At 48.3% G+C, this 19885-nt stretch overlaps 1 protein-coding gene across 2 annotated transcripts in view; it reads right to left on the bottom strand.

Annotated features, from left to right (window-relative positions):
* Positions 1 to 19885, bottom strand: part of ALK (ALK receptor tyrosine kinase) — a 655114-nt gene that overhangs the window by 106433 nt on the left and 528796 nt on the right. For both annotated transcript variants that reach the window (XM_070235623.1, XM_070235624.1), the window contains exons 7-8: positions 12411 to 12542; positions 10496 to 10596 (exon numbers count right to left, since the gene is read on the bottom strand). In XM_070235623.1, the coding sequence (XP_070091724.1) occupies positions 10496 to 10596; positions 12411 to 12542 (233 nt within the window). The remainder of the gene's footprint in view (positions 1 to 10495; positions 10597 to 12410; positions 12543 to 19885) is intronic.

The following is a 19885-nucleotide window of genomic DNA, read 5'->3' as shown; positions in this document are numbered from 1 at the left end:
TGGAGGCTTAAGAAATGCTGGATTTCTGGCCATGTAGGAAACTTGAAAGACTGAGATTTTTGAGAATTTTATATATGAGGATTACATATAAAAATAATAACCATAGGATCCCTGGCTGGTGAGGTTGTGGAGTTACAGGTATTTTTTCTTCTTTGGTCTTTTCTACATTTTTTACAATGAACATCTATTACCTTTGATAACTAGAACAAAAAAAAAAAAAGAAGTTTAGAGTATGTAGCTATTAGAAGCATGTTTATGAAGAATAATATTGATACAGGAAAATATAATATTAAATAAGGAAAGAGGACACAAAATGCTTATATGGTATGATACCAAATTTGTATAAACTATCTATCACTCTGCTCAAATCTACATTTATCTGTCTGGAAGGAAATGGACCCACATGGTAATAGGAGTTATCTTTGCGGGGGGTAAGACTACGGGCAATTTCAATTTTCTTCTTCACACTTTCTTTTATTTTCCTAATATTCTACAATGAACATAGAGACTTTTGTAATCAGAAAAAACAATAAATGCTGTATTAGAAAAGGCAGCGAGGGGGATTCTGATGTCGTTGGAAAGTGGGAAAAGAGAGTGTTGTGCTTTTACTCACTTCAGGGAGGATCAGGTTCTCTAGCCTGAACCTTTGAGAGAAAGACCGAGGGAAGGTGGAAGCCTCTGGGGAATGAGGCGGGATCATGCTGTGGAGAGAGCAAGGGCTTTGAAATCAGAAAGAGAGGGGCTGTCTTTCCTTAGGACACACTATCTCAGGGCCTCACTCTTCATCTGCAGAATGGGGCTCATCGTACTCTCCAAATAGAGTTACTGGGGGACTTTAATAAGATTATGTGAGCCCCGTGCTCAGCTTACCAAACACATCCGATCAATGTTAGTTCCTTCCTCCTGTACTGGAAAGAGCGGGCAGGGGACACCATATCAGAGATAAACAGCTCACACAAACAAGAATAGGACAGGGTGAAGGCTGTATTAAAAATTTCAGTCCAGTGTTTTATCTTCCAGGTTCTCCAGAGAATTGTCTTTCCAGTCTTATGGGAAGACAAGGCTGACATTTTCTTTTGAGTTACATTATAATGGGGTGATCTTGAGCACACAATCTCCTCTGTGCCTCAGTTTCTCTGTGTGTGATGGGGACACTGCTGAGAAATAGCTTTGTAATCCTCTGGCTGGGGAACAGGATCAACTCTTTGCAGTGAAACTCCTACAACCTTCACAGAAACCATCGGAAAAAGAATGGACTCCGGGCACACGAGTGTCTACAGGGCCCATAGCCACCCAGGCAGTAATTATTCTCCGACAGCTGGGGAGAGTCTGTGCTTTCAACAGGGTGTCCTCCCATATATGAGCCGCCCAAACGTGTTATAGTGATCACCACCAGTGGGAGCCACGGGGGTCCATGATTAACATGTGGATTTTGAACGTGACCCAAATCTCTGCCAAGCGCCCAGTAGGGTTTTATTCACACCCCTGAGCTTTGACAGTAAATCTTCATATGCCTCAGTTTCATCATGTAATGGCAGAGGTATTAATTTTGAATGGCTCAAAGGTATTAAATTAATTATGTCTGACTGTAATTACAATTGCTGTTGATTACTTTAGCCCATTAGCATGTGTCCGGGCAGCATCAACTACATCACAGTAAGTGGTGACAGAATGCGAGATGCCAGGGGCTTCTCAGCTCTAGGTACTGAGGTAAAAATTATTTTGGCTCAGAAATCTCAGTAGGGTTGTGTTCATTGGATCCTTGAGAATCAATGAGAAATCTCCTTGTTAGCTCTTATCCTGGACCAGGGTTATGCTTACAATTAAGGGGCTGCCCAACTAATTAATTAATTATTGATTAAGCGGGTTCATTGGGCATGTCCTCCTGGACATTAATGCTAGGCACCATGCAAAACAGTGCTTCCGTCCTGCCCACATGTTGCTGATTGAGAGGAGAAGCAAGAGCACACCCAGTGTCTGAAATTACATTGGCAGTGACATCTTTATGCCTGTGCAAAGAAGAGGGATAATAACAATGTGTTGTCATTCATAAAATCTTGTAGAGATTACAAAGAGTTTTTGTATTTTCATCTGATCCTTGAAACAGCCTCACGTAGCAAGTAAAACAGGTGTTTTTATCCCGGTTATGGAGAGTGACTTGCTTGAGTTCTTATGGCTCATAAGTGGCAGAGTTGGGATTCAAACTTGGGTGACCTAAGTCAGCTCTAGTGACCCTAGAGTGTTTGCAGCTTTGGCTGTGGAGTTGGACAGACCTAGTTTGAGTCCTGGCTCTGCCCCTCACTAGCAGGATGACCTTGGGCATGTCACTTGAGCTCTCTGAGTCCCAGGTTCTGCATCGGTAAGTGGGGGTAACAATTCCTCACAAGCCTGTTTTGGTAACGAGATCGTGGATGTGAACTGCTTAGCAGAGTGCCAGCTACACAGAAGGGATTTGGTATTTTAAAAATACTCTCTTAGTTGGCTTTACAATTACAAAGGGTCCCTTCCCTCAGCCCCAGACTAAGGGAAGGTTTCTTGCTCCCAGGAGTGCGGAGTTAGGGTGTTTGAGGGCTCTAGTTAGGAATCTTGGCTTGCTTTTTAACGCAATGCAGCTGAGCACTCTATAAGTAACTTGGAGACCAGGACCTGTAGTACTGAAAATAAGTTTTCTTAACTTTTCTGTTGAATAAATTCCCTAAAGAGATCCCAGATTCCTGCAGTCTGTCTCCGGCAAGGCTGGCCACATGGTGGGTTTGAAATGAGTACTTGCTGGCTCACCGCCTAACTGAGGCCCACTGTACTCTTCCCTCCCTCACCTCTCCTGCCAGGCCAGGCATCTGCATGCCTGCTCAGCCAAGTTTCATCCTGCCTCTCTGGTCCCTACCCGGCAGCTGCCCACCCTTCACATCCTAGGGTGCCACCCCTGACTCCCCTGAGGGAGTGGCTGAGTAGCTACCTATTAAGTCAGGAGACCAGGATTTGAATCCTGGTTTCTACATGCCTTAACTTGTGACCTTGGGGCATCTCCTAGCCCTCTGAGGCTCTTTCTTCCTCTGCAGAACAGGAAAGATTTCATTTACCTCACAGGGTGACTGTGGGGAGGTGCATAGGCGCTGCAATCTTTGACATATGTATAGGGGATTCTAATTATGGTGACGTTATTATAGGTGTGCAGGATGGGCGTCATTAGGGACTGAAAGTGGGGCCCCAAATCTCTTACTCATCCAGTGGGTCTTTGGAAAAGGCACTTGGAAATGCCTCAGGAACCACTTCCAGCCTCCTCCTCCTTCCCCTCCCATGTGAAGTAGCACATGCTTAGGCCCCAGGCAAAGGCTTTCTGAGATTACTGTCTCCATCACCGGGGTGTTAGTGGCTGCCGGAGCTAAGGCCCTCTTGGGGCTTCAGATACAAGCCTCAGAGTCAGAGTGACTCACAGGGTGGGGAGGGAAGCCATAGTTGAGGCTGGCTTTAGGGGTGACCAAGGCAGGGCAAATACTCTTCAAAATGCATCATCTAGGGGCCTAATGATGACCACGGGGGATGGAGTGAGATCACACAAGCTGGGGAAGATTTGGGTTTCAGAGAAAGGCAGTGAGGGCTGGAGCTCTTCTCTGGGCTTCTTAAACTAGGGTGCCTACTCCTAGATCCTCCTGGGGGTACCCAAAGCCGCAGGGTAAATGGGGTGTATCTTCCTGGAACATTAGCCACTCAAAATTAAGTCAAGTCATCCCTTGGTATCTGCAGGGTGATTGGTTCTAGGACTGCCTGAGGTTACCAAAATGTGCAGAAGCTCAAGCCCCTCACATAAAACGGCCCAGTACAGGGAATACGGTCGGCCCTCAGAATCTGCAGTTGGCCTTCAGTATCTGTGGATTCAACCAACCGTGGATTGAAATTTCGTGGATATAGAGGGATGACGGTAATAAGTTGTGTTTTTGTATTCAAACAAACACGGATGTTAGGGAATAAAATACATAATTGGCATTCATTTTAAAGTTACAAAAAGGGCTTTTAAAAGAAAAGTCAGGCTTGTGATGTTCTGCTGTGGGTCATTTCGCCAGACTCCACCCGCCTCAGTTCCCTTCATCTGGCCTTCCTCTCCTTTCTCCGGTCGTCCCCTCATTTACTGCCACTGTTCCATTCACAGGAGTTCTCCTGAAGAGATGCTTTCGTGTCTTAAGGACACTCCGCTGCACCGCTGGCCAGCTGCGCGTGATCGCAGGCTCCCCCGAGCCTTACTCTCCCCATTTATAAAAGGGTGACAATATCATTTCTTTAGGTGTCTGCTGCTGGGACACAAGTGGGAATGGAAGAGGAGCTGGTGGGGATGGGAGGGCCATGACAGGGGCCCATCTGCTGCTGGTAGAACATTAGCTTTCTCAGACCCCAGTCATTGAGCTGGGCAGTATTGCCCATCCCCCTACTGCTGGGTCATCCAGGGCAGAGCAGAGGCCAAATTTCCAGATTCAGGATGCTTGGATAGGGCAGGCTCCATTAGCCTTTGATCCTGGAATCATCACAAAAGTCAGATAATAATAGTAACAGTGGCAGTAGATCATTATGTCTTCCTGGGCAGAGAGTGGACAACCCAGCTGGATGTCACACAGTTAGCCTGGGGTCCTGCTCCTGGTTCTTAGAAGGTCCCCAAAGCAGGAAGAGGGGCGGTGCAGAGGACAGAGTGTGAAAACAACCTCTGGAAAGTCTAGCTGGATTTACTCCTAATTCAGGCATGCACTGAAGCCTGGAGTTATTGAAGGTGAGCTGGACTACCTTGAGAGTCAGTGAGCATTCTGTCACTGCAGTGGATGCCATGGCATTCAATGAGATAGGGTTAGATGTCCTGTCCTGAAATATCTGAGCAAAGGTGCTCAGGCTTTTGGCGGGGAGCTAGGGATGATGGGACCCTGGAATCCTCCCTAGCTTGGCACTCGCCCCTAACTATTTATAAGAGGGTTTCTACAGCCACTCAAGGTGTTTGTGCAGCATTGCTTGGTCATACTAGGGCAGAGGCTCCCAGGTGGACCCTGGTAGGGACTGCTTGTTCTTCTACTGGTCAGAGGTTGGCTGTGACACAGGGGAGAAAGGGTGAGTAGGGAGAGAGGAAGGGTGCAGTTTCCTTCTCCACAGATGGGCACATGTTCTACACAGAAGGTGGACTGGATCCAGGAAACAACAACCCTATTCAGGATCAAGGCCACGAGGCCTCTTGAAATAGCATTTCCTGCCTGATTTGCTGAAATAAGTGAGAGCACTGGGAGCTTAGAATAAGGCTCACACAAGGCACAAATAACATTTGAGTCCGTAGGTGAGGAGCACTGTCCCCTCAGCTGCTCAGGAATTAGACCCAGTGACTAGTCCTGGCCTGAGGAGAGACTAAGTGGGCAACTGGTCTGTTACAAAATGGGGCGGTATTTCTTTCCTGCCTCCTGAGATGAAGAATCTGAGGAGGGGTGAGGTGGGGGCTCTGGGTTAGGTGAGAGCGATGTCAGGACTCAGGGATGCTTTTGTGGCCCACATCGACTCCCCTGAAGCTGAGGAGGTACCCTCTGTTGTGTCGCCTGTGTCAGCTCCCCCCACCCCGCTAGCAGGGGCAGGCCAGTGTGATAGAAAGAGCATGAGGCTCGGAGTCATAAGGTCTAAGTTTGATCTTGATTTTATGTTTAGTGGTTGTGCATTTCTGCGACATTTCTTTCCTGCTCTGCCCAGATGGGCTGCTCCCATCCCCTGGGCAGCCCAGCATGCTCCTCGACCTGCCCCCCTATCCCATCGTGGGCACGGAAGCCTATGACATGTAGGATCTGCTCCCTAAAGTGAGCTGAATAGAAGATTCTAGCTCTACCGCCTTGGCCCCCCCTTATCAAGGGTTTGGTGGCGGCTGATAAAGCAAGAACTTTCTGCTTTTGTTTTCTCCTCTACCTCAAGCCATCCTGTAATAATTACTATTACTCTTATCCTCCTTTTCTTAAGAAATTTTGCCACTGAGTGTAATAAACTGTTAAAACACAGCAGTCATAAAAGTTCCTCCTTCTTTCTTATCTTGAAAGCCCTATTTGTCTGCCCACAGGGAGGGAGCGGGGCCAGCTGGAATAAGCCCCATCAACGCAGCCATGACTCTTACCTATTTTGCTTCTGAGTGATACTGAGATGCTGGAGAACCCCCCACCCGCCTAATCCCCAGGAAAGGATGGGCCCTTTGTCCAGGAACCACACCAGCACCCTGACAAGCTGTAACAAAATCAACCAGAGAACAATTTGCTGGAAAACTCCCTGGCCTCCAGTCTCCGGGGCCTGCCACCTTGGGGCTCCTTCTCAGTGGGGCTTTGAGCAGGGCTTAAGGGATGGCAGAGGACAAGTCCAGATGCTAAGCTGATCTCCCACGTCCCTCTGGGCCATATTTGCTGGTTTTAATGATGCCGAGGGGAGGTCTCCTTCCAGGCAGGCCAGATAGCCCCCTCCGACACAGAGGAGCCCTGCTGGTCACATTCTGCCCGGATTTCCGCAGCCCCCAGCAGCTAATCTAAGCCGACCCTTTCATACCTACAGGGCTGGCGTCAGAGGCAGCAAGGCAACCTCTGAGGCTGTGTTCCAGGATCCCAGTGTGGTTGTATATCTGTGTCTTTGTACACACATCTGGGGAGAGGACAGAGGTGGCTGCAGCTCCAGCAAGGTCAGAAAACCAGCAGCTGGGAAGTGACCTGCCCTAGGGTGTCACCACCAATGAAGTGGGTCACATCCCACTTCCTGGGTCCCTTCCATGCACCTCATAGAAGGAAAACTGCTTCTACGCTTTGGAGTGGGAAAGAAAATGAGAGAAGCCCACTTTTTCCCCCGAGGCCTTGTTCTGTCCTGAGAACATGGTTTAAATTATTCTAGTCACAGGCAGGCTATTCAAATAAAATAGAATTTCAAACCACACGGGGCTTGTTGAGACATTCAGGCTTCTGGATGTGTGAAAGGCAGGGGGAGGGGCGGAGACGGCCCCAGCCACTCGCCCCTGCTCTTTATCACCAGCAGCTGCAATGCTAGACACATCCGAGTGTGTCTCCCAGCCGAGGCAGCCGCGAGCAGAGCAGGTCTGACAGCAAGTGAACACATGAAAGCCACCGCGAGGCTCCCCTCCCCGGTGGCAACTGTAATTATTTGAACTGGAGCTCAGCAAAATAAGAATAAAAATAAAATAAAATCTGAATATATTGTAGTGGCTTCCCCGGTTTCCCACAGAGAATAGCTTGTAGGGAGGAGGGGGCATTAACTAAACCCCACAACACCCGCTCTGGTTTGTGGCTGGGCCAGGCAGAGGTCTTTAAATATTCATGCCCCATATGCAACTGTGCAGAGCGATGGAAGAGGCAGTGCCTGCACTGCGGCCAGCCAGGGAGAGGCAGCTGGTCTTTGGTGGAAGCAGGAGCCTAGAGGGAGGAGGCTGAGGTTAGCATACTTCTGTAATGCCCTGGAAGCTGACTGGCGCAAAGGCTCACCCTGGCCATGTCTCCATTGTCACTGGGCATTTGACCTGGCTCCATGTGGGCTCTGAGGGTGCTCTCCCAGTCCTTTCTGTCTCCTCTGCCTCTTCTCCCACCCCGTCAGTTCTAACCTCTTCTCTTACTCATCTTTCTAAAAGTAAGTTACATCACACTATTTGGGACCACAGGTAATGGAGGAAAGCTCTCAGCATGGGCTCAGAATGAATTTCGGTCACAATTGGCAAGTACACCTATGGCTAATTACTCTCAAGTTACATTCTGTATCCAAATCATGGAGGATGGAGTTTAAAATGCAGATTCCCTGGGCCCCACTCAGTAATGTCATCCAGGATATCTGGGGTGGGGCCCAAGAACCTGCATTTGTTACATTTTCCAAGCGACTGCAACTGGAGAAGCACAGACCTACTAGTTAGGTTGTAGCTAAATTTTCAAGGAAATGCATCAAAGGTGACACCAGTTCCCCTATGGGAATCCACTATGGGAATCGTCAGATAAACTGACGATTGTAGGGTTTCTTGAGGAACCATTTTGAGATATTCTGCAATTATTTCAACTTCCTAGAGGTCCCATGGACCAGGACTGGTCTGGGTGTAGAGAAGACACTCGGTGGTGGGTGTTAGCCCTGGAGCTCAGCTTGGCCAGCCACCAGTCCCTATGGGCCTGACCCTCATCAGAGACCTTTACCCACGGTTCTGTCTAGTGTCCACCTTCCTGCACTTGGGCGTCTTTAAGGTTGGTGGGGTTTGAAGGCCCTAAGTTAACCTCACACAGTCTCACATAGCAACACAACATCCATTTCCCTGTCACCGACGCTCAGCCAACCTGGGAGAAGGAAATCAACTTCCTGCCTTCTGCATTTAGGATCTCAATGAAATAAATGGCTGGCTTACAAACCTGGAAATGCATATTTCTATTTTGGTTATTTATTTTTCTGATGGAAACATTTCCCCCAACACTGGGAATTCAAAGACCCATCGGCATTAGATGAATGGTCTGAAAACCTGAATGTGAAATTGCTGTGAGCTGAGAGTGGAACGGACTCACTGCCTTTCCTTCATCACTCCTGCCGAGCCAAGTTCTGGAAAAGGGCAGGAAATAGCAGAAATAGCCCAGAGCAAATTGCACTGGAGGAAAAATAAAACAGGCCAGTAAAGCACAACACCTTTGTAAGCTATTGATCAACCCAAAGGTTATTAGAGAAATGATGAAGTATTAGAAAAATATCATTTTTACCTTGACATTTCTTTTCCTGAAATTAGGCTCATATTAAATCCAGTGAAGAGTAAATTTAAAGATCAAATGCTTTTAAGGATCCCCCCCCAACCCCCAAACCTCTCAGCTGGGCCAACCCTCTCTCCTCATTTAGATTTTCGTTGAGAAGCCTTCCTTTCTAGGTGCCTGCTCTGAGGCACCTGAGAAATATCAGCGATGACTGTGCAATTCCACCATCTGCATCAGACAGCGTGGTTTCTCAAATACAATTTAATGTAATGAATCTATTTATTTGTGCCCTGACTTCTTCCAAAAAGGATTTAAGGTGGCTCACAGAGATACATAAAATCCATTCAGATAAACTAGAAGAGGGTCAGAAAGACGGGGCCAATGTTGAGTTAGAAAATGGAACCAGGAGTGAGGCTGCTACAAACGGCACATCTTGAACCCTGATTTGCTTACCAAAAGGGGAGACTCAGATTTAATTTGGCCATTCTTCTGATTAAAAAAAATTCATTGATACATCTTTTCCATTCTTATTTACATCTGTGAGTTTTTACTCACAAAGAGCCTGAAGGGCTTGAATTGGCCTGCGCCCCTTAGCAGGGAAAGCCTGTTTCTGCACCTTTGCTGGTCAAAGCCCCCCTCCCGGGGTTTCTACCAGGCAGCGAAGGGGAAGCGAATCCAGTCAGTTTCATACTGTCCACAACATGAAAGAAAAGAAATTGCTCAGAGGGCAGATAGCTATCCTTAAAACGAAGCCAGAAAGGAATTTCTCCTGTGAGTTTCCAGAAAGAGAGGACTGGCCAGATCTAACCTATGTGTTGGCTTTCTACTACTTGCAAGATGTTGATGCAGTGCCATGGGGAGATGCAAAGCAGCACAGGCGTGGCCCAGCCCTCTGAGAGTGCAGAGTCTGAGTTTTGGCTGGTCCTCATATCCTCCCTTCTGCTTTCGTATGTTGATACAGGGTGCCAGGCACTGCTGGCTAACTACAGTAGTGCCTACTCCGTGCCAGACGCTGTGATAAGCCCTTTACACATATTAACCTGTTTAATCCTCACCTCCTTGGGGTAGGAATTCTTATTGTCTCCACTTTCCAGGGGGGGAAATTGAGGTCCTGAGAGGTTATTAACTGCCCAAACAAATTGTATAGCCAATCAGTGGGGGAACCTGGCCTGGACTTGGGTAGTTGATTCCAGAGTCCACGAGCTTAATCACTGGGCCATGTTGGGGTTTAAGCACATTTCTCACTCCCTAGAGACTATGACCTTAGGCTAAGAAACATAGCAGCAGTCCCTCAGTCCTCACACTAAAGAGGAACAGCTAGAGCAACCATTTGGGTAAGCAGCTTTGGAGATATCTCACCGAATGCCGTGGATGGCTTAGTGAAATTTATGCAAATCAAAATGTGACGTTCTTTAAAATTTAAAATGTATTACAAGAGCTTGATATTTTAAGAAGGATTCTGTGGAAAGTCTCTTGTAAATCACTATTACCTTCCCCTGTTACGCCTTGAAACTATTTTCTGGGTTTGCTTAAATCTAGCTCCTATTGCAAATAGTTCAGTGTGGCTGAGTCTGAGTGTTTAAGGTGAGATTCTCTGTAGGTGGGATGGTACCATGTTGGTGGGTACTCTGCCTGGAAGACAGCAAAGATGGCCCTCCTGTCCCCCCTCCAGGAGAACAAGCAGCCCGACCATCCAGGGTACTTTGCTCAGAAGGTTGGGTCCATCTGAAAGTGCCCAAGGTGAGTGGTGGGAGGAGAAGTCAGAGAACTAGAGGAACAAGGGGACTTGCCTCACACGGAGAACTCTTCATGGGTGCAGGAAACGTAGCACTGGTCACCGTAGCACTTTCAGAAGTGGGGACGTCCGTGGTGCTGAGCAACAGGGCGTGGCCTGGGGCAAGAGAGGAAGAGTCAAAAATGCACCCCCATCATGCACTGCAGGAACCCAGGATGCAGGGTTAATGGACTCTGTACCGTTCTTCTCTAGCCTAGGAACATCTTTGAGGATGCTGGATTCTGCTGCCTACTGTGGATAAGACCGCCTACTAGCCACTGTCAATAAAACTTGGCTCACGCAAAGGTCTCATTTCAAATGGCCTGGGATATCCCAGCACCATATGTCTGGGCTGTGGCATCCTTGATCTCCCAAGGTCACCAGCTTTAGCCTGTAGCCCAGGAGCAGCCTGAAGCACACTGGGCTTCAGACATCAACCAGTGGCCATCTCCTGGGTGTGTGGAGGCCCTCGGCCCCTCTGACAGTTGAGCAGGGGCAGTGGGAGGATGTGTTCTGGCGTGAGGAGGGCAGGAGGTACCAGTTTGAACTGGGGGTGGGGGTGGGGCATGGCTGAGGAGCCTGAAGCACACTGGCTACCCCTCCCCATTTCCAGTCATGCCAGCTCTTTGCTCTCCGGTGTTCTCTACCACCTTCACTCTTTTCTACTCTTTCCACATTTCACGGCTAGCTTTGAGCTCTGCTTCTCTTCTCTGCTCCTACTGACAAGGTGCTGAGGATGATGCAGTGGCGGGGGTGGGGGAGGGTGGAGAGAGGGTTAGGGGGAGGCTGGGAGGAGAAGCAGGAGCCCTGGGGCTTCCACATCTGGTGAGGGCCTGCAGAACTCTCCTGTGGCTGCATAACTCAGGCTTCTTTCTAATGGGGCTGAAAGCCAACGCACTCAGATGCAGCTGGTTCTGAGGACCAGGGACGGAATTACGCTGCTCTGGGATCCTCAGTGGTCGATCTGGATTTTGTCCTCACTCACACTTTTATTAGTATTATTATTAATTCTTAAAAGAATCCATAGGATGTGTGATCTTTGCTTGAAAAGAGAGGGATTTTGGTATGAGGGTCTCTAGCCCCACAAAAAGCAGGCAAATGCAGGGAAGGGAAGGGGAGAGAGACCCTCTAGCTCCATCCTGCAGGAAGGGGGGCCCCAGGGCCTGCCCAGACCTAGGCATCCGGCACAGCCCAAGGCCGGGTACATGGCTGGATGGTCTGGCCTCTCCAGCAGCCTGACTCTCAGAGCTGTGCTGGCCTCACAGACCCCTCTAACCCCAGGCCAGGGCCTTTGTTTCAAGGTGAGGAGTCAGCTCAGCCTGGTGTGAGTGGCCATTTTCTGGGTGTGTGGAGGCCCTCGGCCCCTCTGGCAGTGGGGCAGGGGTAGTGGGAGGATGGGCTCTGGCGTGAGCAGGGCAGGAGTTGCCTGCTTGAGCTGGGGGTGGGGGTGGGGCATGGCTGAGGAGCCTGGGCTGTATGGAATGGCCCAGGTGTGGGGCAAGGTTCCCAGGCACAGCCCTGGGGCCAATGACAGCAGGTCTCCCTGTGCCTCAGTCTCCCCAATCATAAAGAGGGCTACATTTTCCTTACCTCTTCATGAATTATGTGCCAGACATAGAGTAGGTTCCCAGCAAACACTTGCTGAGTGAATGGATTATTATTATTGTTTCTGTTTTTCTTATCTTGCAGCTAATCCTTCATCAAAGTTCTCATTTTAAGGGACAAAAGGTGACATCTACCTTGGCCTGATTCAATCATTCTAAAACCCAGGCAGGACAGAAGAGGGAATTGTATGTGAGCACCCCAGGGCAAGCTCTGGGCAGCCTCCTGGGCTTGCCTTGCAGGGTGAGGGGAGGTGCAGCTGCCCTGGGGTGGAGCCCTAACTCTCTATCCAGGTGCGCACCAGCGGGAAGGGAAGAGAGTGGCAGTACCTTGGTGGTCCGGGAACCAGGCATCCTTTAGGGTCCTGACCTGCCATCGGGGCCTGTGGGGCGAGACTGCACCTTGGGTCCAGCCACAGAAGCCATCCTCGAAGTTGCAGTAAAAACCAGCAGGCAGTTTACCTGCAGGGAGAAGACAGGGGCACGGTCATTTCCAGGACTGCTAAAGGCAAATAGGCCAACGTCAAGTAAAATTAGCCAGGCGTGACCAAATTACTGTTATTAGGAACAGCTCTCCAGCCAGACCCTTGATGTCTAATGAAACTGATCATAATGAAGAGAAGCCTCAATCTCTAACTTGTGTATGTGCTGGTTTATGATTTTCTGATCTTTAGAAAATAAAACAGTAGTAACTCCACAGAATCCGTATAGTTAACCCATTTTATATACGACAAAGCAGAGGCTCAGAGATGTTAAGCAACCTGACCAAAGTCATACAGCCAACAGGTAACCTAGCTGGGACTTGAACCTGGATCTTCTAGCTTCTAAATTATGTGCTCTTTATGCTGATCCACCATGAAAGTGACCCTGGGAGAAGCCAACATGTAACTCACTAGAATACATTTCTAACGGTCGACACATTGACAAGAATGTGGTGATGCCAGTGGTAGTGTTGGCCTGGAGTTGTTTTGGGTCCCTCAAATCACCCCTGTTTGCTCCCCTTTATTTTCCAACCCCCTTGCAGTTAAGGGAAGCCACATGAGTAGTTCTGGCCAATGAAATGTGAGTGGAGGTGACGTGCGTCTCCCCTGGATGGAGACTGAAAAGCCCTCGTGTAGTTCTCAGTCTCTCTTCCCCTGCTGAAGGGGCCAAGGGGAGTTCTCATTTCAGGGGGTGCTGCTGTATGATGGTGGAGGCCCTGCCAGCCTGAGTCGCTGAGAGACCCTGTGGAGCAGAGGCCCCTCCCACCCCAACTTTCAGTGGAAAGGTACTGTAAATGTTTTGTTAAGCCCTTGAAATTTTAGGACGGCTTATTAGGGCAGCATAACCCAGCCTATCCTGACCAACCATCCCAGTCCCTGAGGCCTCTTTATATCATCTGTTGGCTCAGCATAAAGGGCTCTGTTATCCTTTTCTCTACATTAGATTGACCTCAGGTCCCACTGAAAAGGCCACAGTCAGCTTTAAGGACCATATATTTCCCAACTTCCCCCAGAAGGAGGAGGGAAGGAGAAGAGGGTTGGGGAGAGCTCGCATCCCCAGCTTACTCAGAGAAGGGCTGCTGGGAAGGCGCAGCCTCTCCAGGCTATTGTGATGGCACCCACAGCCCCGGCCAGCCTGTAGAGAGCCGCAGGGCCACATCTCTGCTGGGGGAAAGGCGTTCTCCAGCTGGACCCACCGCTCTCCATGTCCTTCCTCTGTCTCAGGCTTCTTGGCAGCAGCAGGCTGACAAAGAGGGCCCTAATGCTTCCTGGCTGTGACAGCACCTTAGTGAATTATTACTCATTTCCCCCTGATTCTCTGTGCATTTCACACAGAGGCAGAATTATAAATTAAAACCAGCTGTCACTGACTTTGAGCATCTCTTCCCATTTATACCCCCCTGAAGAAATCATTTTCCCCCCAAGCCCTGCACGTTCCTCTGATTAAAAATCCAAAAGCTAAGATCTTTCTGTTTTATTTTTTATGCCCCCCTGAAGGGATCCCACATCCACTTCTTTTGCAAAAACTAACTGGAAGCTGGAAGTGACCTTCCACGAAGTGTCCTTCACGAGCGTGCTTTAAACCGGGGACCCCGATGGAAGGTTCCAGCAGGTGATGGACTCCTGGTTGAAGGAGAGGGCAGGGCTGAGCTGAGGCCTGCATGGCACATCACCCCTTCCTTTTCCTTTCCTTTTAGGGGGTGGAGGCAGAGAACCTAGCCTGACTTATGGGTGTTGGTACCTCAGCAGCAGGGAATCAAGACGCCTGGGCTCTAGTCCTAGCCTCACCGCTTTCTGCTGTGTGATCTTGGGCAAGTCACTTGTTTCCTCAGAGCCTCAGCTCCCTCATCTGTAAAATGGGGTAATGTTAGTGTCTGTTTCACAGGGCTGTTTTGAGGAGAAAATAAGAGAGAGCATGGAACACGTTGTAAACAGACAGAGTTGAGTAAACACAGAGCAGTGGTGGCATTGTTAATTATCATTCACATCTGGGGCAGGGGAATTCATCAGGGGATGGCCTGAAACAGCCAACACTGCCCTAGGTGCAGAGACAGGTCCCTCTGCTGCCTCTCTGGAAATGCCTGCAGTAGCTCTGCCTATGCCTTCCACCGGGACAGGAAGGAGGAAAGCCATTGGCATTTTCCACCTTCTGGAAGCCCATCGTTGTCCTAGCTTGGCATAGGATCCAGGGTGAGCTGAGTTTAGAAGCCCCTTTCTTTTTGGCTGGTTGAATAAAGGGAGAGGAGGTAGGCAACATAGTTAGGTCAACTGACAATTCATGTGACAACTAAAACCTTTGCAGCGGGAGGGGCTTGCTGAGAGGATTTCCACTATTGTAAGCACATCAGTGCTCAGCAAAAAGCCAGTCAGTCCTGAGGAAGCTGGTGGGGTAAGTGCTAGAACAAAGACTCTTGGTGGATCAGGCCAGATTTGGGAAATTGCTGCTAGGATCAATTGTTGAGCACGTTGGTACACAGAGTTGGGTCTAATGTCAACTCCTTTGATCATCACCTTCTCCGTGCTTGGTACATGGTAGGACCTCAATACTTATTTTCTGAATGAAATGGGAGTGGGTTCAGTCCTCTAACCCCTTGCCACTCAAAATGTGGTCCAGGAACCAACTACATCCGCATCACCTGTGAAACTGTTAGAAGTGCACACTCTTGGGTCCTTCATCCTGCTACCACCTATTGAGTCAGAATCTACATTTTTAAAGCTCTCCAGGTGATTCTTATGTACCTTAACATCTGATAAGCACGGCTCTAACCAACTCTCTTCTTGGGCTGCAGCCAGTTATTTCATTGGCTGGATGGCCAAATCGGGCTGTGTGTGGGTCAATCAATCCCGCAACATTTGGCAATTATGACACCTGATTCCACTCTAAGAGAGACAAATTGGTAGAGTCATGGAAATGTGACCTCGGCAGCAGCCGCTGGAGCTGCCAAGTATAAACTCCAGGCCAAATGACACTACTTCTTTTCCTTCCTGTGTGACAACTCTGTTAACATTTTTGATAAATATGTGTTATACATTTCCTTGAAAATATAGAGTCAAGGGAGAAAATGCTAGAAAAAATACATCAAAATATTATGGTTATCTCTGAATGTCTGAGAGGAAGGATTATGGGCAATAGTTATTTTCTCCTGAGTACTTTTCTAGATTTCCCAAGTATTTTACAACTAACATGTTTTATTTTACAATAAACTTTTAAAAAACTGTTTCTGCCTGGCAGGAAGAGTATCCTCACCAAACCAATGAGATTATTGAGTTCAGGGAGGGGAAGCGAGCTGCCCACAATACCCAGTGAGTCAATGACCCATCCGGGGGATGAAGTGGAGACACCTGACCCTTTCCTGGGGACCTGCATGCCCCTGAAGCTGTTGCTCAACACACAGGGAATCTTAAAGCCACCCTTCGATGGGTTACATCAACCTGGGATGTCTCAGCGAGATTGGCAGTGCTTAACTGGAAATGCAGTGTGGCTGCGTCAGAGAGGGAGGGAGGATGGTGTGTGCTGTGTGGGTTTGGGAGGATGGGTTGTGCATGGACACATTCAGGACTGGATGGAGAAGGGCAAGGGCACTGTCACTTCCATTTCAGGCCACCCACTTGCCCCGGCCAGAAACATTGCTCCAGGTTGAGTCTGATAATCTCAGTGAAGTTCCAGAGAGTGTGGGGAATTCCCTCTGGGGCAGGTGTGGGGAGTTGAGGCTTGGAGTTGACATGATACATCCTACTCTTTCCCACCATGCCAGGGCTTGGTTGACTATCCTGGCCCAAGATTAGTGACCCTCACTGGGGTTCCTTAGAAGACTGGATATCCCAAACAGGGCTTGGGGTGACTGCCTGCTCAGAGAAAACATTCTACCAGGTTCCAGACTAGTTGGGAAGGACCAGGTGAGGTCAAGAGCATTGTCCTAAATGCATCATGGTCATCAACACATCATCAACACATCAGTGGGTATCATCTTCCAACTCATAGATGAGGAAACTCAGGCCCAGAGGGTGGAGACAAATAATCTGCTTCCGAAACCCCCACCCAAGAAAGGTGGTGGCAGAGCCCTGGCTCTTCCCTGACTTTTCCTGGCTCCTTCTCCCTGGGTAGATATATAGCTAGGGTTGTGCCTGGCACAACCAACCACTGGAAACTCATAAAACAAATGAGTCTGGCCTGCAGTTGTTCAGAGCGTGGGCTTTGGAGTCAGACTGAGTCTGAATCACTGCTCAGCCACTGGCTAGCAGTTCGACCACGGATTTCAGGTTCCTCATCTCTACAATGGGTCTAAGAGCATCACCTAGGACAGCTGTGAGGATGAAGTAAGTTAATACAGGAACAGGGTTTGCAGCAGCTCCTGCCACACAGTAAATGCTCAATAAATGTTAGCCAGTATTATTATCATTGTTGTTGTTCTTCTCTTCTTGGGGATGATTTCCAGAATCAACATCAGTCACTGTGACAGGGAAAACAGCAAAAATGCCAGAGAGAAATGGGCACACAAATATGGAAAAGTGTGTTTGCTAAGAGTACTGCCAAGATCAGAAGGACAAGATCAGAATAACTCTCCTTCTGAATTGAACTTCTCTTCCCAGCAACTGATTTGTGTTCAACACAGTGGGGTTATTTTCTCCAGTGTGGAGCTGTCATTCTGACAGTTAGTCCAAACAGCCTTTCAAGTGTGGCTGGAAAGGCCATGGGCCCCAGGTGCCTGCCCTCTGTGCCAGAGCCAGCCTGCCCTCAAGCTTGGAGTTGGCCCTGGAAACCTGTTAATGGCAAGCCCAGAGTGGTGGGAAAATGCCCTGAGCCCACAGTAATGGGCTGCATCCTGCAGGCTCAATGATCTAATCACGGCTCTGTTCCTGACATGCTGTGTGACCCTGAACAAGTCAATTACCTTCTCTGTGCTTTTATTTTCCCTATTGTAAATTAGGGCGTGGCCTGTCTGACCTGTGTCCCAGCTGGGAAGTGGGTATTAGAAAACTTTAAAAAGGCAAAAGCAAAATCACATAGCTCAGAGGCACTGCTGGAAATACGGCAGACACAAATAACTACAGAGACACACACAGGCCCCTGCCTGGGCAACATGTGCAGGCTGGATTCATTTTGGCCCAAGTGTACAGGAAGAGCTCTCTGAGAAAGGCCAGGAGCAAGACAGTGTGGGATAAGCACAGGGCTTACCTGCAGCTCCTTACTCACTTTTATCCAAACAACCACAATTCCCTCATTATCGGAAAACTTTCCTGGAAACTTTTGTATAAAAAGGAAGTTTTTCAAATTGACAAATGGATTTTTTTATTGCTTTATTTAAAAGAGAATGAATAAACACTTTTTCCCCCCAAGGGCTAATCTGTCCTCCAGATGACCTGGGGGACACTGTTAACTTGGTAGAATTATCTTGCAGGCCATGGGGTCTTGGGGCCAGTGTGTCTGTGGGATGAGGCACTTGCCCCCGTGTCTGGCCTCACGGCACCCCAGGCGCCTCTGCTGTTTCCTGGCCCAGTTGCAGCTCCCTCGTTTCACTCCCCGCCCCTGCGCTGGATTTTCAGCATCTTGAGGGCAGGTGCTGTGTTCTTCGTCTCTGCTCCAGGATCTAGCATGTTTTCTAGCTCACATTATATGTGTTCTGTAAGTGTGTGGTTTACCTGACAAAAATGTAAAACCTTTGAGTGTTTCCTCCTGGCCAGGCAGCTGCTGGAACATTGTCTTCAATGGTGGGAGCACTGGGCTAGGAGTCTGACTCTGCCCCTATCCACCAGGGAGACCTCAGCAATTTGTTTTCCTCCACAGAGGCCGAGTTTCCCTCCTCACTTACCCATTTTAATCAACAAAGAGTCAGTGAGCACTACACTGTGCCAGGAATCATTTGAGATATTGACTGGGGGAAGATATTGATGTGAGGAAGAGTACCAGACCCAGTCTGTCCACAGAGAGGGAGAGACACATGGAAACCATCTCCATAAAATGTAATGGATGCACACCCCCTAGGATGGCTAAAGTAAAAAGACAAATAATAATAAGTATTGATGAGAATGTGGAGCAAGTGGAATCCTTATCCATTACTGGTGGGGATGTAAGATGTACAGTCACTTTGGAAAACAGTTTGGAAGTTCCGCAAAATGTTAAATTTAGAGTTAGCGTATGATCCAGCAATTCTACTCCTAAGTATATACTCAAGAGAAATGAAAACATATGTCCACACAAAAACTTGTACACAAATGTTCACAGCAGCATTATTCATAATAGCCAAAAAGTGGAAACAACTCAAATGCCCATCAATCGATGAATGGATAAACAAAATATGTTATATCCATACAAAGAAATATGATTTGATGATACAAAGGAATGAAGTACTGACACATGCTGCAACACAGATGGACCTTGAAAACGTCACGCTAAGTGAAAGATGTTAATTATAAAAGACTACATTTTGTATGATTCCATTTATATGAAATGCCCAGCAGCCCACATAAGTAAATCTGTAGAAACAGAAAGAAGATTAGTGGTTGCTTAGGGCTAGTGGGGGTGGGGATGTGGGGGAGGGCCTGAGGGAAATGACAAGAGATTGCTAGGGGTTTCTTTTGGCGATGATAAAATTGATCTAAAGTTAGATTGCGGTGATGTTTGCACAACCCTGTGACTATGCTCAAAAACACTGAATTGTATACTTTAAATGGGTGAACCATATGGTATATGAATTATATCTCAAAAAGCTGTTAATAAAAAATAATGGATGTTATGGGGGGTCCAGAGGAAGAAGAACCAACTGTGCTTGTGGGGGATGGTCAGAGGAGACTTCCCAGAAGAACTGACTCTTGAGATGAGTCTTGGAGGAACAAATGTGACTCTAGAAGGGAGAGAGCATTTTGGGCAAGGGATGGTGGCACGAGCAAAGCCATGGAGGCATGAGGGAGCTGAGAATGGTTTGATATGGCTGGAGCTGGACTCCATGGAAGACTGGGAGGACAAGAGAGGCAGGTGGGTGATGAAAGATAAAACTGGAAAAGTGAGGGAAGAATGGGCGTTGAGGGCTCCTAACGCCGTGTTACAGAGCTGAGCTTTAGCTTGCACATTCACTCTGTGCCATGAGGATGCTGAGAGCATAGCTTGCGAGATTTGCTTGATTCTCAACTTATATGCTGTTTCTAGAGCATAGATCTTAACTCTGTCTCTTGAAGACTGCGTAGCTTTTTAAAGTTGCCACTGAGAGGACACAAGTGACATTGGGCATAATGAAGGCTGTCCAAGCTCCAGTGCCTGGGGTGATGAGGGCAGGAAGGGGATATGGGCATAGAGGGTAGGGTTGCGGGGGGAAGCCCCCATCTACT

Source organism: Equus caballus, chromosome 15 (assembly GCF_041296265.1).
Source record: "Equus caballus isolate H_3958 breed thoroughbred chromosome 15, TB-T2T, whole genome shotgun sequence".
Classification (NCBI taxonomy): Eukaryota; Metazoa; Chordata; class Mammalia; order Perissodactyla; family Equidae; genus Equus; species Equus caballus.
Note: the sequence above shows the minus strand (reverse complement) of the source record. Positions and strands in the feature narration are given on the sequence as shown.